Raw genomic sequence first — 21,852 nt, 5'->3', positions numbered from 1 at the left:
ATCTTTCCATTGATATATAATTTTATGGTACTAAAAAAAAGTGTTATTAGCTAGTTTTAGAAAATACACTTTTCCCAAAAGGTTTCCACAATTTTGGCCGTTAGGGTATACAGGTAGCCCTCTACTTACAACCATTCCTTTAATGACCGTCTTGAGGCCAAAACAGCACTGAAAAAAGTAGCTTATGACCATTTTTCACACTATTGCAGCATCCCCATGGTCACATGATCAAAATTTGGATGCTTGGCAACTGGCATGTACTTATAACTGTTGCAGGAGTCTGGGGTCATGTGATCATCTTTTGCCACCTCCTGACAAAATCAATGGGGAAGCCACATAATAACTAAATTATACTTAGCAACTGCAAGGGATTATGGGGGTTGTTAAAAGAAGAACTGCAGTCGTTCACTTAACAACTGTGACAAGGTTATAAAATGGGACAAAGATCACTTAACAACTGTCTTGCTTAGCAATGGAAATTTCGGGACTTAACGGTCGTAAATCAAGCACTATCTGTAATGCATGCAGAATTGTTTCTGCCCTGAACCAATTTCCTCATTTTAAGAGATACACAGGCACTGTATATACAGATATTTATGACTATGAATAACTGCCATTATCTTCAACTATCAGTGAATCCTGCAGTCGTGGATTAAAATGTACAGTTATGGTCCTTTGTACTTAAGTTGAGTGTTACCATTCATATCTCACACTGTTACGGCATTATTAATTCGGTGATCTAAACAGGGGTGGGCTTCAAAAATTTTAGCAAGGGGTTCTCTGCCTGGTTGCTGGGTGGGCGTGGCCTAGTCAGCCTCCTGCACCACGGCAGGGGGGGTTGTCCTCCCCGGGCTCCGGAGGCTTTGCCCGAGCCTCTGGGAGGGCGAAAACATCCTCCTCAGGCTCCAGAGGCCCTCTGGAGGCCGGAAATAGGCCAAAGGTCTGGTAGGCCCGTTTTTCACCCTCTGCGCGTGCCCTGCACTTAACCTGCATCCAAAACGGGCCGCATGGGGACTCCTGGAAGGGGGAGGGGTGAGATGGGAGGGGCCAGCCTGGAGTGGGATTTGGAGGTTCTCTGAACTGCACAGAATTTTAGCTAGAGGTTCTCCCGAACACCTGCGAACCCCCAGCAGCCCACCCCTGGATCTAAGTTAATGCAGGCATATGAAGTCCATGATTTTAACCCATGTGTTTACTTTCTAATGTATGATTATTCAAAAGTGGTACTCTGTTGTTTTGATACCATTGCAGATGATTTGGACAATTTTCCCAACCTGCTACCTACAAGTAGATTTGATTATTAGACACTGACCTGACCATCACTTTAATCAGGCAGTTTTCTCCAAATACCTGCATGGTAATTTTTTTTTTTTTTGCAATAAATGAGTCTGTAGCAACAGGCAATCCAGTTGAGTGTGGTACGTTCATGTTGTAGATTATTAGGACAAATACTTCTTGATTACTTTCCCATTGCTGATAAATTTTTTAAAAAAGCCAATTTCAAAACACCATAAAAGTGGAAAACATTAAGATGATCGAAAGCAGCCTACAGAATAGAAGCATTAAAATACTTAAAAATTAAAATATTTTAATGGCCTAGCATAAATGTTTTTGCCGAACCATGCAAAAAGAGGAGAATACCAGATGAAATAGCACTTTATAGTTATCTCAAGGATTGAAATATTTGCATGTACAGGAAACCCTTGATTAGACTCCAATTTATTTTAGCTTCAGTAGACAATAAACATATTTGGACATTTTCTCTAAAATAATGGGTTTCACTCATTGTATTCGTACTAGTTTAAATGGTTCACTGAACTTTACATTAATTCTGCCAATTTATGTCATTGACATAAATTATGCAGATGGTTTACATTTGTATTGAATCTAATGGTCATTTAAGTTTTAACTGTTAACCTTCTACCCAGGAATATGTTAGATTGAGTTTTACTGTATGTTGCAAACGATTTGACATGCAGTGTACCACATATATACACGCAAATAAGGTGAGAATTTTCTGTGTCAAAATACACCTCCAAAATTGAGTTCAGCCTATGCACAGATGGGCTTTCTTATGCGTACACATAATACTTTAAAAAGTACCCATATATTCTGTATATACTCACATATAAGCCCATCCGGAGATAAACTGACCCTCAAATTTTTAACTACAATGCCATGAAAAATGGATAATCCACGGATTATCCACGGATAAGCCAATTATTAAAAATTAAAACATATGAAAATTTTGAGGGTTGAGTTATCTGGGGGTGGCACTTTTTCACGGTTTTTAGGTTAAAAGGGGGTCAGCTTATCCATGGATGGGCTTATACATAAGTCATTTCAAGATTTTATACATTTTGTAATTCCCTAAAAAACACTAATAGAATTTACCATTATGAGGACATGATAAATTATGTATTTTAGTCAGAAATGAATGCATCCCTAAATCTTCTGAACGTTAGATAACTCTTGTACTTTTGCAATAAAATGACAATGTTGTGAAGAAGCTTGAAACCCAAGTTTGCTGTTTGGGGGCTGAAAATATGTAAGCTACTTGTTATATAACACTTGTAGCACATTGGCAAGGCTGTGTGTTACTATGTTAAAATTATGGAGGAAGATAAAATAGTGCCAGGACTATAGCTGTCTTGAAGATCCTGTCTACCAACCAACATTCTCCAGGATGATAATAATACAAGTAGCCTGCGACTTATGATCACAATTGAGCCCCAAATTTCTGTTGCTAAGTGAGACATTTGTTAAGTGAGTTATGTCACCATTTTACGACTTTCCGTGCCATAGTTGTTAAATGAATCACTGCAGTTGTTTAGTATCACAGTTGTTAAGTGAATCTGGCTTCCCCATTGACTTTGCAAAAGATGATCACATGACCCTGGGACACTGCCACCGTCATAAATATGAGTCAGTTCCCGAGCATCTGACTTTTGATGATGTGACCGTGGGGATGCAATGGTTGTAAGTGAGAAAAAAGGTCATCGGTCACTTATTTCCCCAGTGCTGTTGTAACTTTGAAAGGTCACTGAATGAAGTGTTGTAAGTTGAGGACTATCTATATGGACTAATCTCTAGTATCTCTAGACTAATATCATTTCACTGGTGTTTCAGTGCTTGCTCAATGTTTTGTAGTAAAACCTTCCTTCTAAACAATCTTCAATATTTGTTTGGAAAACAAGCTGTGTGTTTTTAAATCTCAATAAGCACAAAAAATCACCTCCCCGCTTCCTATGAAATAAATATCTGAACTAGAGACCAAGGCGCTCAGCACAGAAATTTCGGATAGGGATAGGGATAGGGATGGGATGGGATGGGATGGGATGGGATGGAATGGAATGGAATGGAATGGAATGGAATGGAATGGAATGGAATGGAATAGAATAGAATAGAATAGAATAGAATAGAATAGAATAGAATAGAATAGAATAGAATAGAATAGAATAGAATAGAATAGAATAGAATAGAATAGAATGAGTTGGAAGGGACCTTGGAGGTCTTCTAGTCCAACCCCCTGCTTAGGCAGGAAACTCTACACCACTTAAGTCAAATGGTTATTCAACATCTTCTTAAAAACTTCCAGTGTTGAATCATTCACAACTTCTGGAGGCAAGTTGTTCCACCACTTAATTGTTCTCACTGTCAGGAAATTTCTCCTTAGTTCTAGGTTGCTTCTCTCCTTGATTAGTTCCCACCCATTGCTTCTTGTCCTGCCCTCAGATGCTTTGGAGAATAGCTTTGCTCCCTCTTCTTTGTGGCAGCCCCTGAGATATTAGAACATTGCTATCATGTCTCCCCTAGTCCTTCTTTTCATCAAACTAGACATACCCAATTCCAGCAACCGTTCTTCATATGTTTTAGCCTCCAGTCCCCTAATCATTTTAGTTGCTCTTCTTTGTTGCTGTTGTTTCATTCATTCTTCTGTGACTTAAAAGCTTTGCTTCTTCTTAAAACACAGACCTAATTATGTGTAACTAGAGTTTAACATTAATCTATGGATGCATGTATTCTTTATTACCTTAAAATCCGGGCTTCAAGATCTTCCCTTAGAGCCATGATGGCGAACCTATGGCACACGTGCCACAGGTGGCATGCAGAGCCCTCTCTGTGGGCATGTGAGTCCTCGCCAGCTGCCCCTTGGGTTCTGGCATGAGCATACATGCCAGCCAACTGGTCTTCGTGTGTGCCGGAGCACCGGAAACCAGAAGGCCATTTGGCCAGTGCACATGCGTGTGCCAGCCATCTGGTCTTTCTGTTTCCGGCATGCGCGTGTGCGCTAGCTAGCTGATCTTTGGGTTTCTGGTGCTCCGGTGCACATGCGCGCGCCAGCCATCTGGTCTTTGGGTTTCCAGCACGCACTGTTCTGCCCCAGCTACGGACCCCAAAGAACGTAGCACATATAAAGTCCGTTCAAACCTTAGTTTACTAAATAAACCAGTTTTTTACAACAACAATGCATGTTAACTGCATTAACAGCCGCCAAGAATTCAAAGAATAATACTGAAAGCTTACTGTGGTTGGCAGAATGTCCAGAAGCAAGTTGCAGGAAGCTGATAAGATAAAACCCGAAGGTACGTGAACGAAGTTGTTCCCTGCAAATTGCTTCAGTCGGTGTTCCTCCTTAAATAGGCTAAGGGAGTGGCCAATTAGCCCCAAGCCTTACTCTCAAGGAGACCTCCTCCTGAGGAGCCACTCCTGCCTTTTGGCAGCTCTGCGCGCCCGTGCATTGAGAAGAGGCTCCTCCTCTTCACTTAAAGGAGCTTCTGGAGGTTCTGAAGGCCCTGGCTGAATCCCCGCCTCTGGCACCACATCTTCTCCAGCCTCCTCACTGTCCGACTTGAGTGTCAGCTGCACAGGCTGCTGGTGCAGCACCACACCAGCCTCCTCGCTGCTGGAATCAACTACTAGCTGCACAGGCCGCGTACGGGCCACAACAGGAACAAAACCCAAAGACCAGCTGATTTTTCGGGTTTGTGGCGCTCCAGCACATGCGCGCACATGCCTGTGCATGCGCATTCCGGTTTGGGCACTCAGTGCCAAAAAGGTTCACCATCACTGCTTTAGAGATTTGTGATTCATGCCCCTACAGCTAAAATTTGTGATGTTTTCAGCCGACAAATGTATATAAAAAACAGAATAGAAATGCAATTTGTTCTATTTTTTGGGGGGGGGCATTTTCAGACCCACAACAAAGACATGAACTTTTATATGAAAGCTGACATGCCTTCTCTCTCCCCACCCCCCCACCCCCACCCCCAATAGTCTTTTGGATTTTTTAGACTAATGTTTTCAATCTGTTCTTCCAGTTGTTCAGTTAATGAAGTGTTTAGCAATCCTGACAGGATTTATGAATTTAGCATCCGGAGTAACATTTCTTCAGTGGGAAAGGAAACCTATCTAGAGTCCCTGTGGGAGTAAGATGAAAGAAACCATATTGGCTTCCTTCATCCTCCTTTACGCAACGTTCTCTAACTCAATTATAGAATATTCTGCAAGAGAAATGGAGCTCTGAAGAGCTAACTTCAGCTCATTTATCGATTTTGCTTTTTTTTTTTCCCCTCTCCATCCTGCACGAGGAAGAACGCATCTTCTTTTAATATGCAAGATTATTAAACTATCTTTTTCTAGAACGGGCAGGCCTTCTGGGAACTGAAAGAATTCCTGCAGTTCTCTTGAAAAGGCGGTCAACGGAGAATAGAAAAGTGTATTGCTTGCCTCTTTTTTGTGGCCTGGTGCCTTCTGCTTGGAGGTTTTTCAAGGTTCTTAAAATCAACCTGTCAGCAAAACTATAGACCTCCGTCTGAATACAAATGAAGAATTCAGTCTGTGCTTTTATTAATTATATTAAGTACAGGTAGTCCTCAACTTACGATCACAGTTGAACCCAAAATGGATGTTGCTAAGTGAGAAATTCGTGAAGTGAATTTTACCCTATTTTACGATTTTTCTTGTCACGTTGGTTAAGTGAATCACTGCAGTTGTTAAATTAGCAACACTTTTAAAAGGCTCTGACAATCCAAGCTTAGTTGCCTAATCAGCAGAGGCTTTTTTTTCTTTCAAATGCCTCTGACTATCCAAGCTGAGTTGCCTGATCGGCAGAGGCTTTTAAAAGAAAAAAAAAGCCTCTGCCGATCAGGCAACTCAGCTGGGATCGTCAGAGCCTTTTAAAAACATTTTTTTACAACCTCTTTGCCAAAGAGGTTGTAGAAAAAATGGTTTTAAAAGAAAAAAAATTGGCCACGCCTACCCAGTTACATTACACACACCCCCACCGAGCCACGCCCACAGAACCGGTAGTAACAAATTTTAGATTTCACCACTGGTTTGTGGCCTTCGTATTATCTAACAGGCGGTTCCCACCAGGCCATTCCCAAAGCTCTTGACCCATCTTCAGATCTTTCTTCACTCTACATAAGTGTTTCTCAACCAGAGCAACTTTAAGATGGCTGCACTTCAACTCCCAGAATTCCTCAGCCAACAGGTGAGGTCCACCTGTCTTAAGGTTGCGACACACTGTTCTACATCAAAAAACCCTAGGCTGAAATAAGGTATGGACAGTAGAACCTTACGTGATATGGATTATCTTGGGTTGTGATGCATTTGTCTTCCACAATCAATGCTCAGTAAATCTTAGACCTCTGATAGAATATTTTGTAGCTCGGGAATGAACTGTAAGGTCCTTATTGCTCTCTGATCTTGAACTGTTTTCTTGTTGACGTTTCATTACCCAACTAAGTAACATTATCAATGCACCGATGATGCTACCTAATTGGATAACGAAACGTCTGCAAGAAAAGAACCAAGCTCAGAAAGCACCAAGGACCTCACAGTATTGTGCATCCATTAACCGCTCTTTACGGATGCTACTGTTTACACTGGATCTTCTCTATCTGTACTACGTAGAGGGTTCAGTAAGGAAGCTGTATGTGGGATGTGTAAGGTAGAACACACTTATTTGCTGGGTTGTGGGAAGTGCGTCTCCTTGACTATACTGTTGTGGTCCGCCAGCAGCCTGCGGAGCTGGCAACGGAGTCAGACAGCGATGAGGCTGAGGAAGAACATGGGCCAGTCCTGGAGGCTGGGGAAGGCCCAGATGAGGGCTCTGCATCAGAGGCAGAGATGGGGTCAGGGCCATCGGGGAGTGATGCGCAGACTTCGAAGCCTCCAGAGGCTGACAGTAGAGAGACAGAGGAACAGGAGGAGCCTGTTCCTAGTGCACATATGAGAAGAGCTGCCATAAGGCAAGAGCAGCTAAAGCAGAGAGGACGACTCAGGAGTAAGGCCAAAAGATGATTGGCCGATCCCATAAGGCTTAAAAGACCAGCAACGGCTCTTGGCCTCTTTGCCAGAAAACAACCGTTGAGAGATCTACTTCGTGTTTGGATGTATTTCTTTCTTGTCAGCGTCTTCTGTTCCTGAACTGTTGCCAAGAAAAGCCTTTGGCAGTTTGCCTAATTATTTCAAGGTCAGAGATAAACGGAAGGTGTTTTGAGAACTTTTGCTTTCATTTAATTTGGAATAAGCTGAGAATGAGTTAATTCTCAGCTGTTTTAATAAAATCTGTTTGTTTTTGGAACTGTTTTGCATTTAATATTAACTACGTGGGCCTGGCTCCCAGCATATACAGAGCAAATGCAGGACCTGGATGATTACAGTCTGTCTTATCAGGGTAAGCTTAAATACTTCTGGACGATACTTTGGCAACTGCAATTCTTAAGACTTCATTCGATTGAGGACTGCATTTCTGGGATTTCTGCAGTGTGGTAGTTACAGACAAGTTGACAGCAGGCAGTTTAAAGAAAGCTGGTCTGAGTGTAAAGGGCTGTTGACCACGGCAAATAATAAAGTCTGTAGATACAGAAACATTAAATCTCTTCCCACAAGATTCGGAGGACAAACAGGAGGAAGAAAAAAAAATTCAAAGCCTGCTTGATCCAGCAAGACACTTCCTGCCTTTTTTCCCCACCTTCTCACCAGCTTAAAGTAAGCTTAAAGGAAAAAAAAAAGAGAGACTTTCAGGCTTGAGTTTCTTAAATCCCACGGATTTTCTTTCAGATGTTTGTTTTGTACCATTTTTGTTTTATCAAAGTGTTGAATCGGCCCTGTACCGAAAAAATAATAAAAATAAAAATAAGCCTCCACCAGTTCTTATAACCATAGAACCATGAAATAATAAAAAAAAATTGCTTTTAAGGCTTTGACATGAGTGCATCTTCAACAGCGTGATGTCTTTTTCCTCCCCCCCCTTTTTTTTCTTTTTTTTCTGTTCAGGACTACAATGATGAAATCCGACAAGCACAGTTGCAGGAATTAACTTACTTGAATGGCGGCTCAGAAAATACTGAAGTTCCGGTAGTCCGTGGAAAGCCTCCCTTAAGGGCACGGGGAGGCCTATCTCCTGCTTTGGCAAGGTATGCAGTGCGGGGGCAGGGGGTGGCAGAGATCAAATTTTGGGCTGTTGGCAATAAGCTCACTTTACAAGGTTTTTTTTGCAGCATGCTGTGGTCATGTGACTGCAATTTTCAGCTTTCTTTTCTGGTTTACAGTCTACTTCCTGCAAAAAAAATAAAAAAAAACCCTTCCCAAGTTGGCTTAATGATAGGAATATTTGTTTAACAACCATGGCAAAAAAAAAAGGGATGGTCATAAAATGAGTGAGCACTTAATGTCACCATGGTTTACACCAGTAATTCCAGGCTACAGTCGTAACTTGAAGACTACCTATTAACCACTATCTTTTGCCTTCATACCTCGCAGCCTAACAAGCCTTCAAAATTTAGCAGTAATAGCAATAGCACTTAGACTTATATACCGCTTTATGGTGCTTTACAGCCCTCTCTAAGCGGTTTACAGAGTCAGCCTATTGCCCCCAACAATCTGGGTCCTCATTTTACCCACCTTAGAAGGATGGAAGACTGAGTCAACCTTGAGCCTGGTGAGAATTGAACTGCCAAATTGCAGGCAGCCGGCAGTCAGCAGAAGTACCCTGCAGTACTGCACTCTAACCACTGCGCCACTGAGGCTCATAATAAAAGTGTTCCTCTCGGACGCATCTCATGGTGTTGAGATAAACATTTATTAAATTCACAAATGCTCCAGCACTACAGATGGGGACTTTAAATGGGGAATGGGGAAAATTTTAGGTGACACTAGATATTTCAAGAAGTTGAAAACAAAAAGGGGTTTTGCTCTGGTCTCAGAAAGGATATTTAGCCAGAAGAAAGAGATGGCAAAAAGAATCAAAGCAATCATAGAATGAGGCCAACGAGGAGAAAATAAATAAATAAATAAATAGAAATCCTAGTATTACTTAACATACTTCTGCTGTCTAAAGTAAGAAGAATTAATTAGGGAAGAGATTTTAAGAAGTTGCCTGAGGGGGAGCTCCAGCACAATCCAAAGCTCAGAACACTAATCCTCTGGTCCCGGTGACTGACCCAGATGTGGTACCCAGAGTACCACAGGTGCAGGAAAAATTAGAAAATCTTCCAAGATTGCTAGGCAGATATATACAGTGATACCTTGGTACTCATCGTTAATTAGTTCTGAGAGGCACAATGAGTCCCAAACTAATTTTTCCCATAAGGAATAATATTGTTGAGTCCCAAGGCAGTCGACAATGACAAGTTCTAGTTTTTGCGTTGAGTACAAAACAAACAATGAGTACCGGGACAACATTTGCACTGAGTCCCATATTTGATGAGTTGCAAAGCCGTTGAGTACCAAGATACCACTGTATTATCTTTATGTGTATAATTTATTAACCCAGAAGACAAAATAGTTAAAATGTAAAATAGAGAGGAAACGGAGTATCAACAACGAAGAGTATAGAAACATTAGTCCAGGGGTCCCTAACCTGTGGTCCACGGCCCACTACTGAGCCGTGGGCTAATCACCACTGGCCTGTGTGGGCGGTCGGTCAGTCCGCACACACAGCCCCTCTCACGCCAGTGTTGTCGCAGGTGCTCTTGGCCGATTGCAGTCCCACTGGTGTGAGCGTCATGGGTGCCTGTGGCCCCACTCGCGCAATCATTGTGGGCGCTCATGGCCTCACTTGTGCAAGCATTATCGCAGAAGCTCATGGTCCCTGTCACGCGAGTGTTGCCGTGAGTATGGACGCTCGTGCACGGATGTGCACATGCGCTTGCCCCCTTTCCCAAATCATCCCTCCTTTCCCCCCTCCTTCCCGCTCCGGGCCACCCACCCAGAAACTCTGCCTCAGTCCTATACTCATCATTTTTAAAGAATTTTCTCTCAGCTGTCACCTGTGAGCCTGGTGGCCTCTTATTGATCCTTATCGATGGCTTGTTTTTTATCTTGGGCTTTTGTTTTCCTACAAGCTGCCTTCAGTCCCGTTGTTCAATTTGGGCCACCGCATAAATCCTTTGGATGAAATAAATTAATGCATCAGGCAAACAAACAGGCTGCTGACGAATCTTCCTGCAAATATTCTCAAAAAGGTTTTTGCACTTAGCCATGTAGCGACTGGCAAAATAATGGCTGGAAAAGAAGATTGGGAGCTTTTTGGAGGGAAAAATGTGATTGTTTTCTATCCTCTTTGGTTTGTTGGGAGAGATAGCATTTAGGGGTGATGGGGCACATGCATGTTGTAGATGATGAACTATTATCCTTGTCTAGCCATCTGCGCAACACTGAAAGCTGAGTGCGGTTACATGAAAAAAGGTCTGAAGCATTGATCGCTGAAGTCATCTTCAAACTGTTCACCGTCTTGTCTTCTTTATCGGTTGCTACTTCTTCAAAAAGAAAAGAAAACAAATGAGAGAAAACCCCTGCAGATTCTTCTATGTCTTCTGTTTGCCCTTTAATGTATTTTTTTTTCTTCTTCTTCTTCTTTTAAAACTGTTCCTTGTATTAGACAGGCTGTGGGCCCTTGATCTGCTACTCAAGAACAGAGCTGCTGCTAGTCTCCTATTTTTCTTTTTTTCCAAAACCAGATTTTTTTTTCTCCCCCTTTGCTTTGGTTAAAATCCTTTAAGTTTTGTTTCTGAAGCATTAAAATAATCTTATGGAGTTTTTTTTTTTTAAAATCCCTCTATTCCCAGAAGCAGGCAAGAAAAGCGGTACTTCTTAGTGACGTAATCTCTATATCCACGTTTGTGTAACTGCACGTCTGTACGTTGAGACTTCTTTTGAAGAGACGAATGAAATATTTTCGCAGGGATTCTTTTTTTTTTCTTTCATCCGAAGGGTAGTTGCAGACGGCTCTCTGACCCATTAGATTGCATCTTTCTCCAATGCCTTTCATCATGCGTGTCTATTAAGCGCACGAGGCCAGCTTTTACCTTTATTAAAGCATTTCATACGGCAGTTTGCATCATCTCTCATCTCAGCCGGGTTTGGGTAGAAGCCCACCACGGATGAGATTTATGTGACGAAATACAGCTGGAAGGACTTGTAATCAATCATCTAAAACTGGAAGCATATATCACCATCCGCTGGGGGGTGGGGGTGGGGAATTCATGATTCTCTTAATGAGCATTTGAGAAGATCATTATCAGTCGCCAAGTTACTGATCTATTTTTTCCCTTCCTAAACTATTACATCAGATTTGCTTTTGACCATGGCTTGGAAGTTTTAAGAAGTGGTTTCTCCATCACTGGAGGCTTTAAAAAAGAGACTGGACAACCATTGGTCTGAAATGGTATAGGGTCTCCTGCTTGAGCAGGAGGCTGGACTAGAAGACCTCCAAGGTCCCGTCCAGCTCTATTCTGATTGAAGTATCCAGGAGATTCATACATTAATCTCATTTGTTGCTCAGGGTGCTCTACCAAAAGGGATACAGGTTACAACCATTTGTTTAGTGAACATTGAGAGTTATAACAGTACTTATAACCATTTTCAAACTTAAAGACCGTCCCCATGGTTACGTGATCAGAATTCAGACACTTGGCAACTGGCATGTATTTATGACACTTGCAGTGTCCCTTTTTGTGACCGTCTGACAAGCAAAGTTCAATGGGAAGGTCAGATTCAGTTAACCACCATGTTCCTAACTTACAACAACTGCAGTGATTCATTTAACAACTGTGGTGGAAGAATGCTCATAAAATGGGGCAAAACTCACTTAATAACTTTCTTGCTTAGCAACAGAAACTTTGGGCCCAATTATGGTCATAACTTGAGGACTACCTGCATTTTGCTACTTTTCATCTCTGTTAATCTTCACTTCCACTTAAGCAGTCAATGTACATGGGAAGAGATGTGGCTCCTTTAATAGTCACAGACTGATTGTGCTCCCACATATTTTAGAACAGTGAGCCTAAAGCACTGCATAGCCATACAGAAGGATTGAAAGCTGAGTCAACCTTGAGCCAGTCGGGATTGAACTCCCAGCAGTGAGCAAAGCCAGTGAGCTCTGCTCACTGCCAGGAGTTCAATCCCGACTGGCTCAAAGTTGACTCAGCCTTCCATCCTTCCGAGGTCGGTACAATGAGGACCCAGATTGTTGGGGGCAAGAGGCTGACTCTGTAAACCGCTTAGCAAGAGGTTTAAAAGCACTGTGAAGCGGTATAGAAGTCTAAGTGCTATTGCTATTTGCTATTCCATTGCTCTTATTAATTCGATCAGAACAGAGATGGAAGGGACCTTGGACGTCTTCTAATCCAGGAGACCCTTCAGCAAGTGGCTGTCCAGTCTCTTCTTAAAAGCCTTCAGTGATGAAGCACCCACACCCTCTTAAAGCAAGCCACTGTTTAATTGTTCTCACATTAACAGACTTAAAAATGGGGCTAGGTGGGATGATTCCTAGGTAATTCCGCACTGAATCTCTGTGTCCAGCTTGGAAGAGTTTGTGGGAGGTTCTAAAACTCCGAAGGTGCACTTTTCATGGTGATTCCCTCTTTCCTTCCCTGTAGGGCCCGTGGGGGTGTGCTGCCACCACCCTCCAGCATTCCAAGAGGGGCACCAGCGCCCCGGGGAGTCCCCTCTGGCAGAGGTCCCGTCAGCCGCGGTCGTAGCCTTATTGCTCCCAGAGCAAGAGGAGTTCTGCCATCGGCAGGTTACCGACCTCTCCCGCCACTCCCGGTACAAGATACCTACGGAGAATACGTGAGTACTGACCTCCCAAAATAATGGATATACGATCGAGTTCCTATGCCAACTGGCTCACTTTTACATGCCTGCCTTGATATAGGTCAGAGGTCTTCAAATGTGGCAGCTTTAAGACTTGTTGACTTCAACTCCCAGAATTCTCCAGCCAGTGCTGACTGGAGAATTCTGGGAGTTGAAGTCCACAAGTCTTAAAGCTGCCACATTTGAAGACCTCTGATATAGGTGGACATCAAGTTAACAACCATGTGTTTAATGACGGTTCAAAGTTACAACAGCATTGAGAAAAAGTGACCTATGACCATTTTTCACACTTAACCATTCCAGCATTCCCACAATCGCGTGACCAAAATTCAGATGTTTGGCAACTGGCATGTATTTGGAGTGCCCTGAGGTCAGGTGATGATAACATTTTGTGACCTTCTGATAAGCAAAGTCAATGGGGAAGCCAGAGTCACTTGACAACTGTGTTACTAACTTTACAACTGCAGCCATTCACTTAACAACTGTGGCCAGAAAGGTCGTAAAATGGGGCAAAACCCACTTAGCAAACATCTTATTTAGCTATGGAAATTGTGGTAATAATTCGAAGAGCCTTGGTGGCGCAGCAAACTAAAGTGCTGTTAAATAGCACCAGCTGCCTGCAATTATTGCAAGTTCAAATCTCACCAGGCTCAAGGTTGACTCAGGCTTCCATCCTTTCGAGGTAGGTAAAATGAGGACCTGGTTTGTGGGGGCAATAAGCTGACTTTGTATAAAAAAGAACACCGCTCTGGGGGGGGGGGCAAAAGCCCTACTAAGCAGGTATATACAAAAGTATGAAGGCTATTGCTTAACGCATTGTAAGCTGCCCTGAGTCTCCGGAGAAGGGCAGCATATAAATCGAGCCAATAAATAAATAAATAATCTGATGGTCAGGCAGAGTTCCGAGCCCCATAATGCTGTATAATTTCTTTGCAACCTTTCAAGATTTTTTTTTTTTTTAATTTGATTTATATGCCGCCCTTCTCCGAAGACTCAGGGCGGCTTACAATGTGCTCAGCAATAGCCTTCATCCTTTTGTATATTTGTACAAAGTCAGTTTATTGCCCCCACAAACTGGGTCCTCATTTCACCTACCTTAGAAAGGATGGAAGGCTGAGTCAACCTTGAGCCTTGGCGAGATTCGAACCCTGCAGTAATTGCAGGCAGCTGGTCTTAATAACCAGCTTAATAACAGGGTGCCTTAAACCCCTGTACTACCAAGGCTCTTGGGGCATGTTTCCCCGTTAATTGGGAAACAGGTAATATTTGGTCCTTACCTCTTTCTGCTTGGAGAAAGATATATGGTGGAGGAGGAAATTAGCCAATTCTCTTGGACAATTTCCATGTGAACCAGAAGCTCATAGGAAGCGAGGGAGCCCCATTTGGGCTGGATACAACCAGTTGCATCTCTCTGTGTTCTGGGAGTCCTTTTGCATGGCTGCTGCAGAACGTGTTAATCATTGTCTGAGGTGCTTTTTCGGTTAATGGAGTTGGGTGATACTGTTACACAGGTATTCTGGGTTTAGGTCCACAATGGGGACCAGAATTTTCATTGCTCAACAAGCTGATCGTCTAGCCCAGTTTTCCCACGGCGTAAGGACCTGCCCCAGTTAGTCCCTCAGGAAAGCAAAACTTCTTGAATCCATTAAGTTGAATCGAAAGAACTTTTAGTGAGAGAAAGTGGTTGCAGTAGAACAAGGCGGAATCTGAAAAGTCCCGTTAAGCACAAAGCAATTCTTCTGTTCCCCCAAACCCAATCCCCCTGACCAATCCATCGGTAGCCAAAGTGATGCCGCAAGGTTGTTTCGAGAACGCTGAGGTGCTAGGCAGATAACAGTTCATCTCAGGGCACATCGGCCTTGAAACCAGGCTGGAACCAGCTGGGAGGGATTCTGCTCCATCTTCAAAGACAATCCCCCTCCCTAATTCCCAAGCAGTTACAGCAAAAGCAAAAGCATGTGAGAAGTGCTAGCAAGCCTTCCTCCCCCCTCCTCCCAACAGAACAGCAGGACATGCCGGTGGACCTGACACAAAGTTATTAAGCAAATCCAACATCTCCCATTGACTTGTGTTTGTCAGGAGCCAACTGGAAAAGTTGCAAATGGGTGTCACATGACCCTGGTCCTTGTAAACATAGTAAATGCATGGCATTTGCCAAGAGCCCAAATTTTGATCATGTGACTGCGGAGATGCTGTGACAACCGTAAGTCATTTCTTCTGTCAGTGCTGTTGTAACTTCAAACAATTGCTAAACAAATTGTTGTAAGTCAAGGACTTATCGTATCCTGACGATGGTGGTATAGAAATTCAGTGCAGAGTGTAACCTACTCTCAGAATACAACCCCTTTTGATGCTACAGTATCCATTTACGCAGGAACTTCCAAGAGTTGGCTCTTACTACCCTTGTCTTCCTTTTGCAGGGACTGCCAACCTTTCTGATCACAAAACCTTTGGCTTAATTCCCCAAAAAAAAAACTTTTTGAAATACAGCTAGCAGCAGGGATTTTTCAAGAAACGCCACCAGATCATAACTCTGATCTGAATAATTACTACATCAAACCGATCAATGACTGAAATGCAGGCAGTTGTTAGTTAATAACCTTCAAACCAACTGTTTCTCATTAGATCCGTTTTTGCAAAGTGGTCTCGTGGCACATTTTGACTTGTTGACAGCAGCATCTGTTGGAAAACAGATTGCAAGAATTAAAACGTTAGAGCTACACCCCATTGTACTGCTAGCCAGATGAAGAATGTCTTAGATAACCAAGGAAATGGCCCTAACGTTAGATTTATAAAAGAGAAAGACAACCTCAGGAAGGTCTTTTAAAAATGATTAGAAGTTGGTAAGTGAAATTTTCCAAGTCTGGAGATAATTGAGCATCATACATTGAGCTGTCTGGCTGAATCTGCAAAGGGTAATGTTTGTATCATGTTTTCCTAAATATTACTGGTAGTTCCATGTTTCCCCTCATGTCTGAAATGAGCAAAATTAACTCAATGAGATACTTTTATATTTAAAGGATGGCTTGTGTCAAAAACCATGAAGTTGTTAAACTTAGAAGTTGGGCTTCTAAGGGAGATATTTGGGCACAGTCCCTATCTGAATTCTTAGCAGAAAAAAATAAGTCCGCAGTAAATAAATATTAAGAGTTCCTCCTGAGTTTTAATAGCTTTGTTGGCTGTGGGTTTCGATGTGCAGGAGAAAACTTAACGTAGAGGCAGGTATATGAATTTACAGGTCTAACACTATTTTTCAGCGGACGGTAAAATGTTTAATAAAAAAAGGTAAAAAATTTATCTTCCATTGTTTCCTTGGACGATTGCACCAGAAATTTATCAAATTAGCAAATACAAATTAGCTTTAAAAAAAACGCAAAAAGGGGCCTGCAAATTCTGTGAAAGGAGTTCTTCTAGCATAGCAGAATGAAAGATCTTTTTTTCTAAATGGACGCATAGTTTTCAGAGAATTTTAACCCCTCATAAGTATCAGAAAGGGGTACCTATAGATTTATCCCACAGGCTTTGTGCTTGGATAATGTTTGAAGCTCACTGCAACAGACTTTGAGGGAGATTTTCTAATAAATTAAAATGTTAAAATGCCTGTTTTTGTACAGGTAGTTCTCAACTAGAATCCACGGTTGAGCCTGGAATATTGGATGCTAAGGGATGCATTGGTTAAGCGAGTCATTCCATGACTGGACCCATTTATATGACAATTTTTGCCACGGTCATTAAGCATATCTAGCTTCCCCAATTGACGTTGATTGTCAGAAACTGGCTGGGAAGGTTGTGAATTGTGACCGCAAGTCGCTGCAACCAGTTGTAAATGCGAGCCTGTTGCCAAGTGCCCAAATTTTAATCACATGACTTTGGGGATGATATCAAGCAGAATAAAGCTGGAGCTGGAAGGGACCTTGGAGGTGAGGTCTTCTAGTCCAACAGCCTGCTTAAGCAGGAGACCCTATACCATTTCAGACAAATGGCTGTCCAGTCCCTTCTTAAAAGCTTCCAGTGATGAAGCACCCACAACTTCTGCAGGCAAGCTGTTCCACTGGTTAATTGTCCTCACTGTTAGGAAGTTTCTCCTTAATTCCAGATTGCTTCTCTGCTTGATTAGTTTCCATCCATTGTTTCTTGTCCTGCCTTCTGGGGCTTTGGAGAATAATTTGACCCCTTCTTCTTTGTGGCAGCCCCTCAAATACTGAAATACTGCGATCATGTCACCCCTAATTCTTCTTTTCTTTAGACTAGCCAGATCCAAAACCTGCAGCTGTCGTTCTTCATATGGTTTAGTCTCCAGATTTTTTGGTTCTTTGACCGCAGAAATTGCTTCCTGAGCAATAGGATCCAAACTTCAGTCTGATATGGGAGAGTCCAGGCCCTGTCTAGGCATCCCCACTCACGAAGGCCTTTCTTTGCTTCTCCTCACTGCTGTCATCAATTGATTAGTTTCCATCCATTGTTTCTTCTCTTGCCTTCTGGTGATTTGGAAAGTAAGTTGACCCCCTCTTCTTTGTGGCAGCTCCTCAAATACTGGAATACTGCTGTCATGTCACCCTTAGTTCCTTTTTTCCTCTAGACTGGCCATACCCAATTCCTGCAACCGTTCTTCATATATTTTAGTCTCCAGGCCTTTTAATTTAGTTGTTGTTCTTTGCACTTTTTCCAAAGTCTCAACATCTTTTTTTTAATGTGGTGACCAAAACTGGATGCAGGATTCCAGGTCTGGCCTTACTAAGGCTTTATAAAGCGGTACTAATACTTTACATGATTTTGATTCTATGCCTCTGTTTATACAACCAAGGATTGTATTAGCTTTTTTGACTGAGGCCCAGGGTCAACTTTTCACAAGATGGGTGACTGTATAAATTTGTTTAATAAATACATCCAGAAATTGTTTTAAGAATACTCTATTGGGTAAATAATTTAATTCTCAGGGAACACCTAAGAAGCTCTTATTAGCAGAATTTTTTTTTTCAATATATTGTAATTTGAGGTATTACCCAGAGTTTCAGGGGCATTTTAAAGGATTTTGTGATGCAGACATTTTATTTGCTGGATGGTTATAAGCTCCCTTCCCTCCAGGAGTTCAGATCAGCCTTCATGCATCTCTCATCCCTTTTCCCCCTACAGCAACAATTTTGTGAGCTCCATTGTGCTGCAACAAAAAAAAGAGAGAGATTGGGCCAAATAGCCTGCTGAGTTTCTTCAAAGGAGGCTAAAGTTAAACCTGGGTCTCTGTAATTCTTTCCACAATCTTAAACACTCTCCCACTGGCTGTCACTAAAATTGAGAGCTCGCCTAGCTTTTCACAGGCGCTTTAACTCAGGCATCAAAGGTTCAAGGACAGAAAACTCAAATAAAGCCCAATCTAACACATGAACAGATTGAGCTCCTATGGCAGATTATTTTGCCTTTCCAAAAACACTGCTGAGTCTCATTTTTCTTCAAATGCACTCTCCTGAAAGTTATTTAAAATTCAAAGAATATCCACTTGTATACATGTTGAGAGTTCCTTCTAGAACATGTTGTCCTCAACAGAACTACATCTACATGGAGGGAAGTAAGCAGCGGGATACCCCAAGGTTTCATTTTGGGTCCAATACTCTTCAAATATCTTCATAAATGACTTAGATGAAGGAGTAGAATAATAATAATAATAATAATAATAATAATAATAATAATAATAATAATAATAATAATAATAATAATAATAATAATAATAATATTTCTATACCGCCCTTCTCCCGAAGGACTCAGGGCGGTGTACAGCCTATTTAAAAACACAGACAAAACAATGATATAAAATTTAAAATAATTAAATAAGTGGCTCAAATTTAAAACCCCAATAAATTTAAATACCCCAATTTAAAACTATTGTGTTGATAGTCCGAAGGGGAACTCATCAAATTTGCAGATGACGCTAAGCTGGCAGGAATCACCAACACCCCAGAAGACGAGCTCAAGAGCCAAAAAGATCTTGAAGGACTTGAACAATAGGCCCTATCTAACAAAATGAAATTCAACATAGATTAAAAGTAAGGTTTTACATTTAGGCAAGAAAAACCAACACTAAAGGTACAGGCTAAGGGAAACTTGGTTTAATGCCAGTAATTGTGAGAGGGATCTTGGTGTCCTAGTGGACAATCACTTAAATATGAGGTATCAGTGTGCGGCGGCAGCCAAAAAAGCCAATATAATCCTAGGCTGCATTAATAGAGGCATAAAATCAAGATCATATGAAGTTCTAGTACCACTTTACAAAGCCTTAGTAAAATTTCTGTTCAACATTTATGTGAAGCCGCTGGGCGAGATCATCCATGGCTTTGGGGTGGAGTTCCATCAGTACGCTGACGACACTCAGCTGTACATCTCCACCCCAGGCCACCCCAACGATGCCCTTGAAGTGATGTCCCAGTGCCTGGAGACCGTGCGGGCCTGGATGGGGAGAAACAGAATCCGACTCAACCCTTCCAAGACCGAGTGGCTGTGGCTTCCGGCGTCCCGATATAGCCAGCTAGTGCCATTGCTGGCTATTGGGGGTGAATCGTTGGCCCCCACGGAGAGGGCTCGCAACTTAGGCGTCCTCCTGGATGCACGGCTGTCTTTAGAAGAGCATATGACGGCCGTGGCCAGGGGGGCTTTCTATCAGGTTCGCCTGATACGCCAGTTGCGTCCCTTTCTGGATCGGGACTCCCTATGCACGGTCACTCAAGCACTTGTCACTTCCCGCCTCGACTACTGCAATGCTCTCTACATGGGGCTCCCCTTGGGGTGCACCCGGAGGCTGCAGTTGGTCCAGAATGCAGCCGCGCGGGGGATTATGGGAGCGACGGGGCGCTCCCACGTGACACCTCTCCTGAGCGAGCTGCACTGGCTTCCTGTAGTCTTCCGGGTGCGCTTCAAGGTGTTGGTGATCACCTTTAAAGCGCTCCATGGCTTAGGGCCGGGGTATTTGCGAGACCGCCTTCTGCCGCCAATAGCCTCCCACTGGCCGGTTCGCTCGCACAGAGAGGGCCTCCTCAGGGTGCCGTCGGCCAGACAGTGTTGGCTGACGACCACCAGGGGGAGAGCCTTCTCTGTGGCAGCACCAGCCCTCTGGAACGACCTACCCCCAGAGATACGCACGATATCAGACCTCCGGACTTTTCGTCAGGCCCTAAAAACACACTTATTCCATCTAGCTGGGCTGGCTTGATTCCGTCCTCTCAGTTTTAATTGATTCGGTTTTAATTTGGGTTGTTTTAAATTATTTGGGCCAAAATTATTTAATTGTTTTTAAATTGTTTTTTAAATTTTGTATACGATGTTTTATTTTGGCTGTGCACCGCCCTGAGTCCTGCGGGAGAAGGGCGGTATAGAAATAAAAATAAATAAATAAATAAATAAAAATAAATAAATAAATAAAAGCACATTTGGAATATTGCATTCACTTCTGGTCACCACAATATAAAAAAGATGTTTACATTTTGGAAAGAGTGCAGAGAAGAGCAACAGAAATTAATAGGGGACTTTTAGGGAGTGTTGATCCCTGGCCAACTGTGGCCAAGGCTAATATAGGTTACTGGGCTTAAGGAGTTCGGTTTACACTGGTAATTCCAGATCGATTTCCAAGCGCTGCATGTGATCAATTCGAATGCCAGTTTATTACAAAGGGAAATGGAGAAATCCAGCAATCCTCTTCCCAATTAACCCTTTAAATCCAATTAGTGAAGTGTAAACCAGGCAGCTGTTTGGGAGATTAGTCAACTGGTTGTCTTGGGAGGCTGTTTGGCAGAGTCACAAGCTGGATTCAGGAGGTATCAGCCAACACTTGACAAGCACTTACAACACCTGGTAGAAAAGTATTCCAACTACCTTTAAAGAATGCTGTCTCTTAGCACTAGTCATAGAAGCTTTGGGCAAAACTGGGAGCTTCTTGCGTAAATTGCCATCTTCTCCTTTTGCTGTGGGTCTGGCTGAAGATGTGTACCTCTTTGAGGACACAGAGGGAAAAGCTAAAATGGTAGAAACATTTTCTACATACTTAGAAAAATAATATAATTGTAAAGCACCTAAAGGCAGAACAAGAAATTTCCTAATGGTGGAAGCAATTAACCAGTGGAACGAGTTTCCTCCAGAAGTTGTGGGTGCTCCAATACTGGAGGTTTTCAAGAAGAGATTGGACAGTCATTTGTCTGAAACAATCTAGATCACCTGGATGTGTAGAAGATTGAACTAGAAGACCTCAAGGACACTCCCAACTCTAATATTCTGTTAATTCTGTTACATAAAATATTCAAGGCAGATTCAATGCAATTTGTTGATGTTGCCTTCCCCATTCTTCTCCCATGCAAAAATGCATCCCCTTCTTTTCGTTTCAGTATTCTTTCCATCATTTCAGCAAAACTCGAATTTCCCAGAGTCGGCCCAACAGCTGGGTCTCAATCTTCTTTATGCAGTCCTTTTGAGCAGACAAATGGATTTAAGGCAGAGGCTCCAAGGCCTTGCCTTGGATTGCAGAGAGGGAAGGCTGGCCATCAACTATGATAAAACAAGCACAATCCTGGTTACCAAGAGACTGGCCAGCTGCAGGCATTGCTGAAACTTTAAAGGCTTCTGTAGAGTACAAATTGAACATCCAGGATTTTATTCCTTACCTGTATGGAGAAGAGGTCATTGTGTTGGCCAATAGAGTTGCTAACACTCGTAGCTGGGCTTGTGATTACATCACCACCACTGTAAATGAGTCAGAACAAAAGCTAT

At 42.5% G+C, this 21,852-nt stretch overlaps 1 protein-coding gene across 2 annotated transcripts in view; it reads left to right on the top strand.

The window, feature by feature from the left end:
• KHDRBS3 (KH RNA binding domain containing, signal transduction associated 3) overlaps window positions 1-21,852 on the top strand; it is a 136,204-nt gene that overhangs the window by 75,943 nt on the left and 38,409 nt on the right. For both annotated transcript variants that reach the window (XR_011600291.1, XM_070942007.1), the window contains exons 5-6: window positions 8,287-8,426; window positions 12,891-13,083. Coding sequence is in view for 1 of the 2 variants with exons in the window: in XM_070942007.1 (XP_070798108.1) it covers window positions 8,287-8,426; window positions 12,891-13,083 (333 nt within the window). In the remaining variant the exon portion in view is untranslated. The remainder of the gene's footprint in view (window positions 1-8,286; window positions 8,427-12,890; window positions 13,084-21,852) is intronic.

This window comes from Pituophis catenifer, unplaced genomic scaffold, assembly GCF_029215685.1.
Source record: "Pituophis catenifer annectens isolate HBS135680 unplaced genomic scaffold, rPitCat1.0.hap2 SCAF_3, whole genome shotgun sequence".
In the NCBI taxonomy this organism is placed as follows: domain Eukaryota; kingdom Metazoa; phylum Chordata; class Lepidosauria; order Squamata; family Colubridae; genus Pituophis; species Pituophis catenifer.
This window is presented reverse-complemented; position numbering and strand designations above follow the sequence as displayed.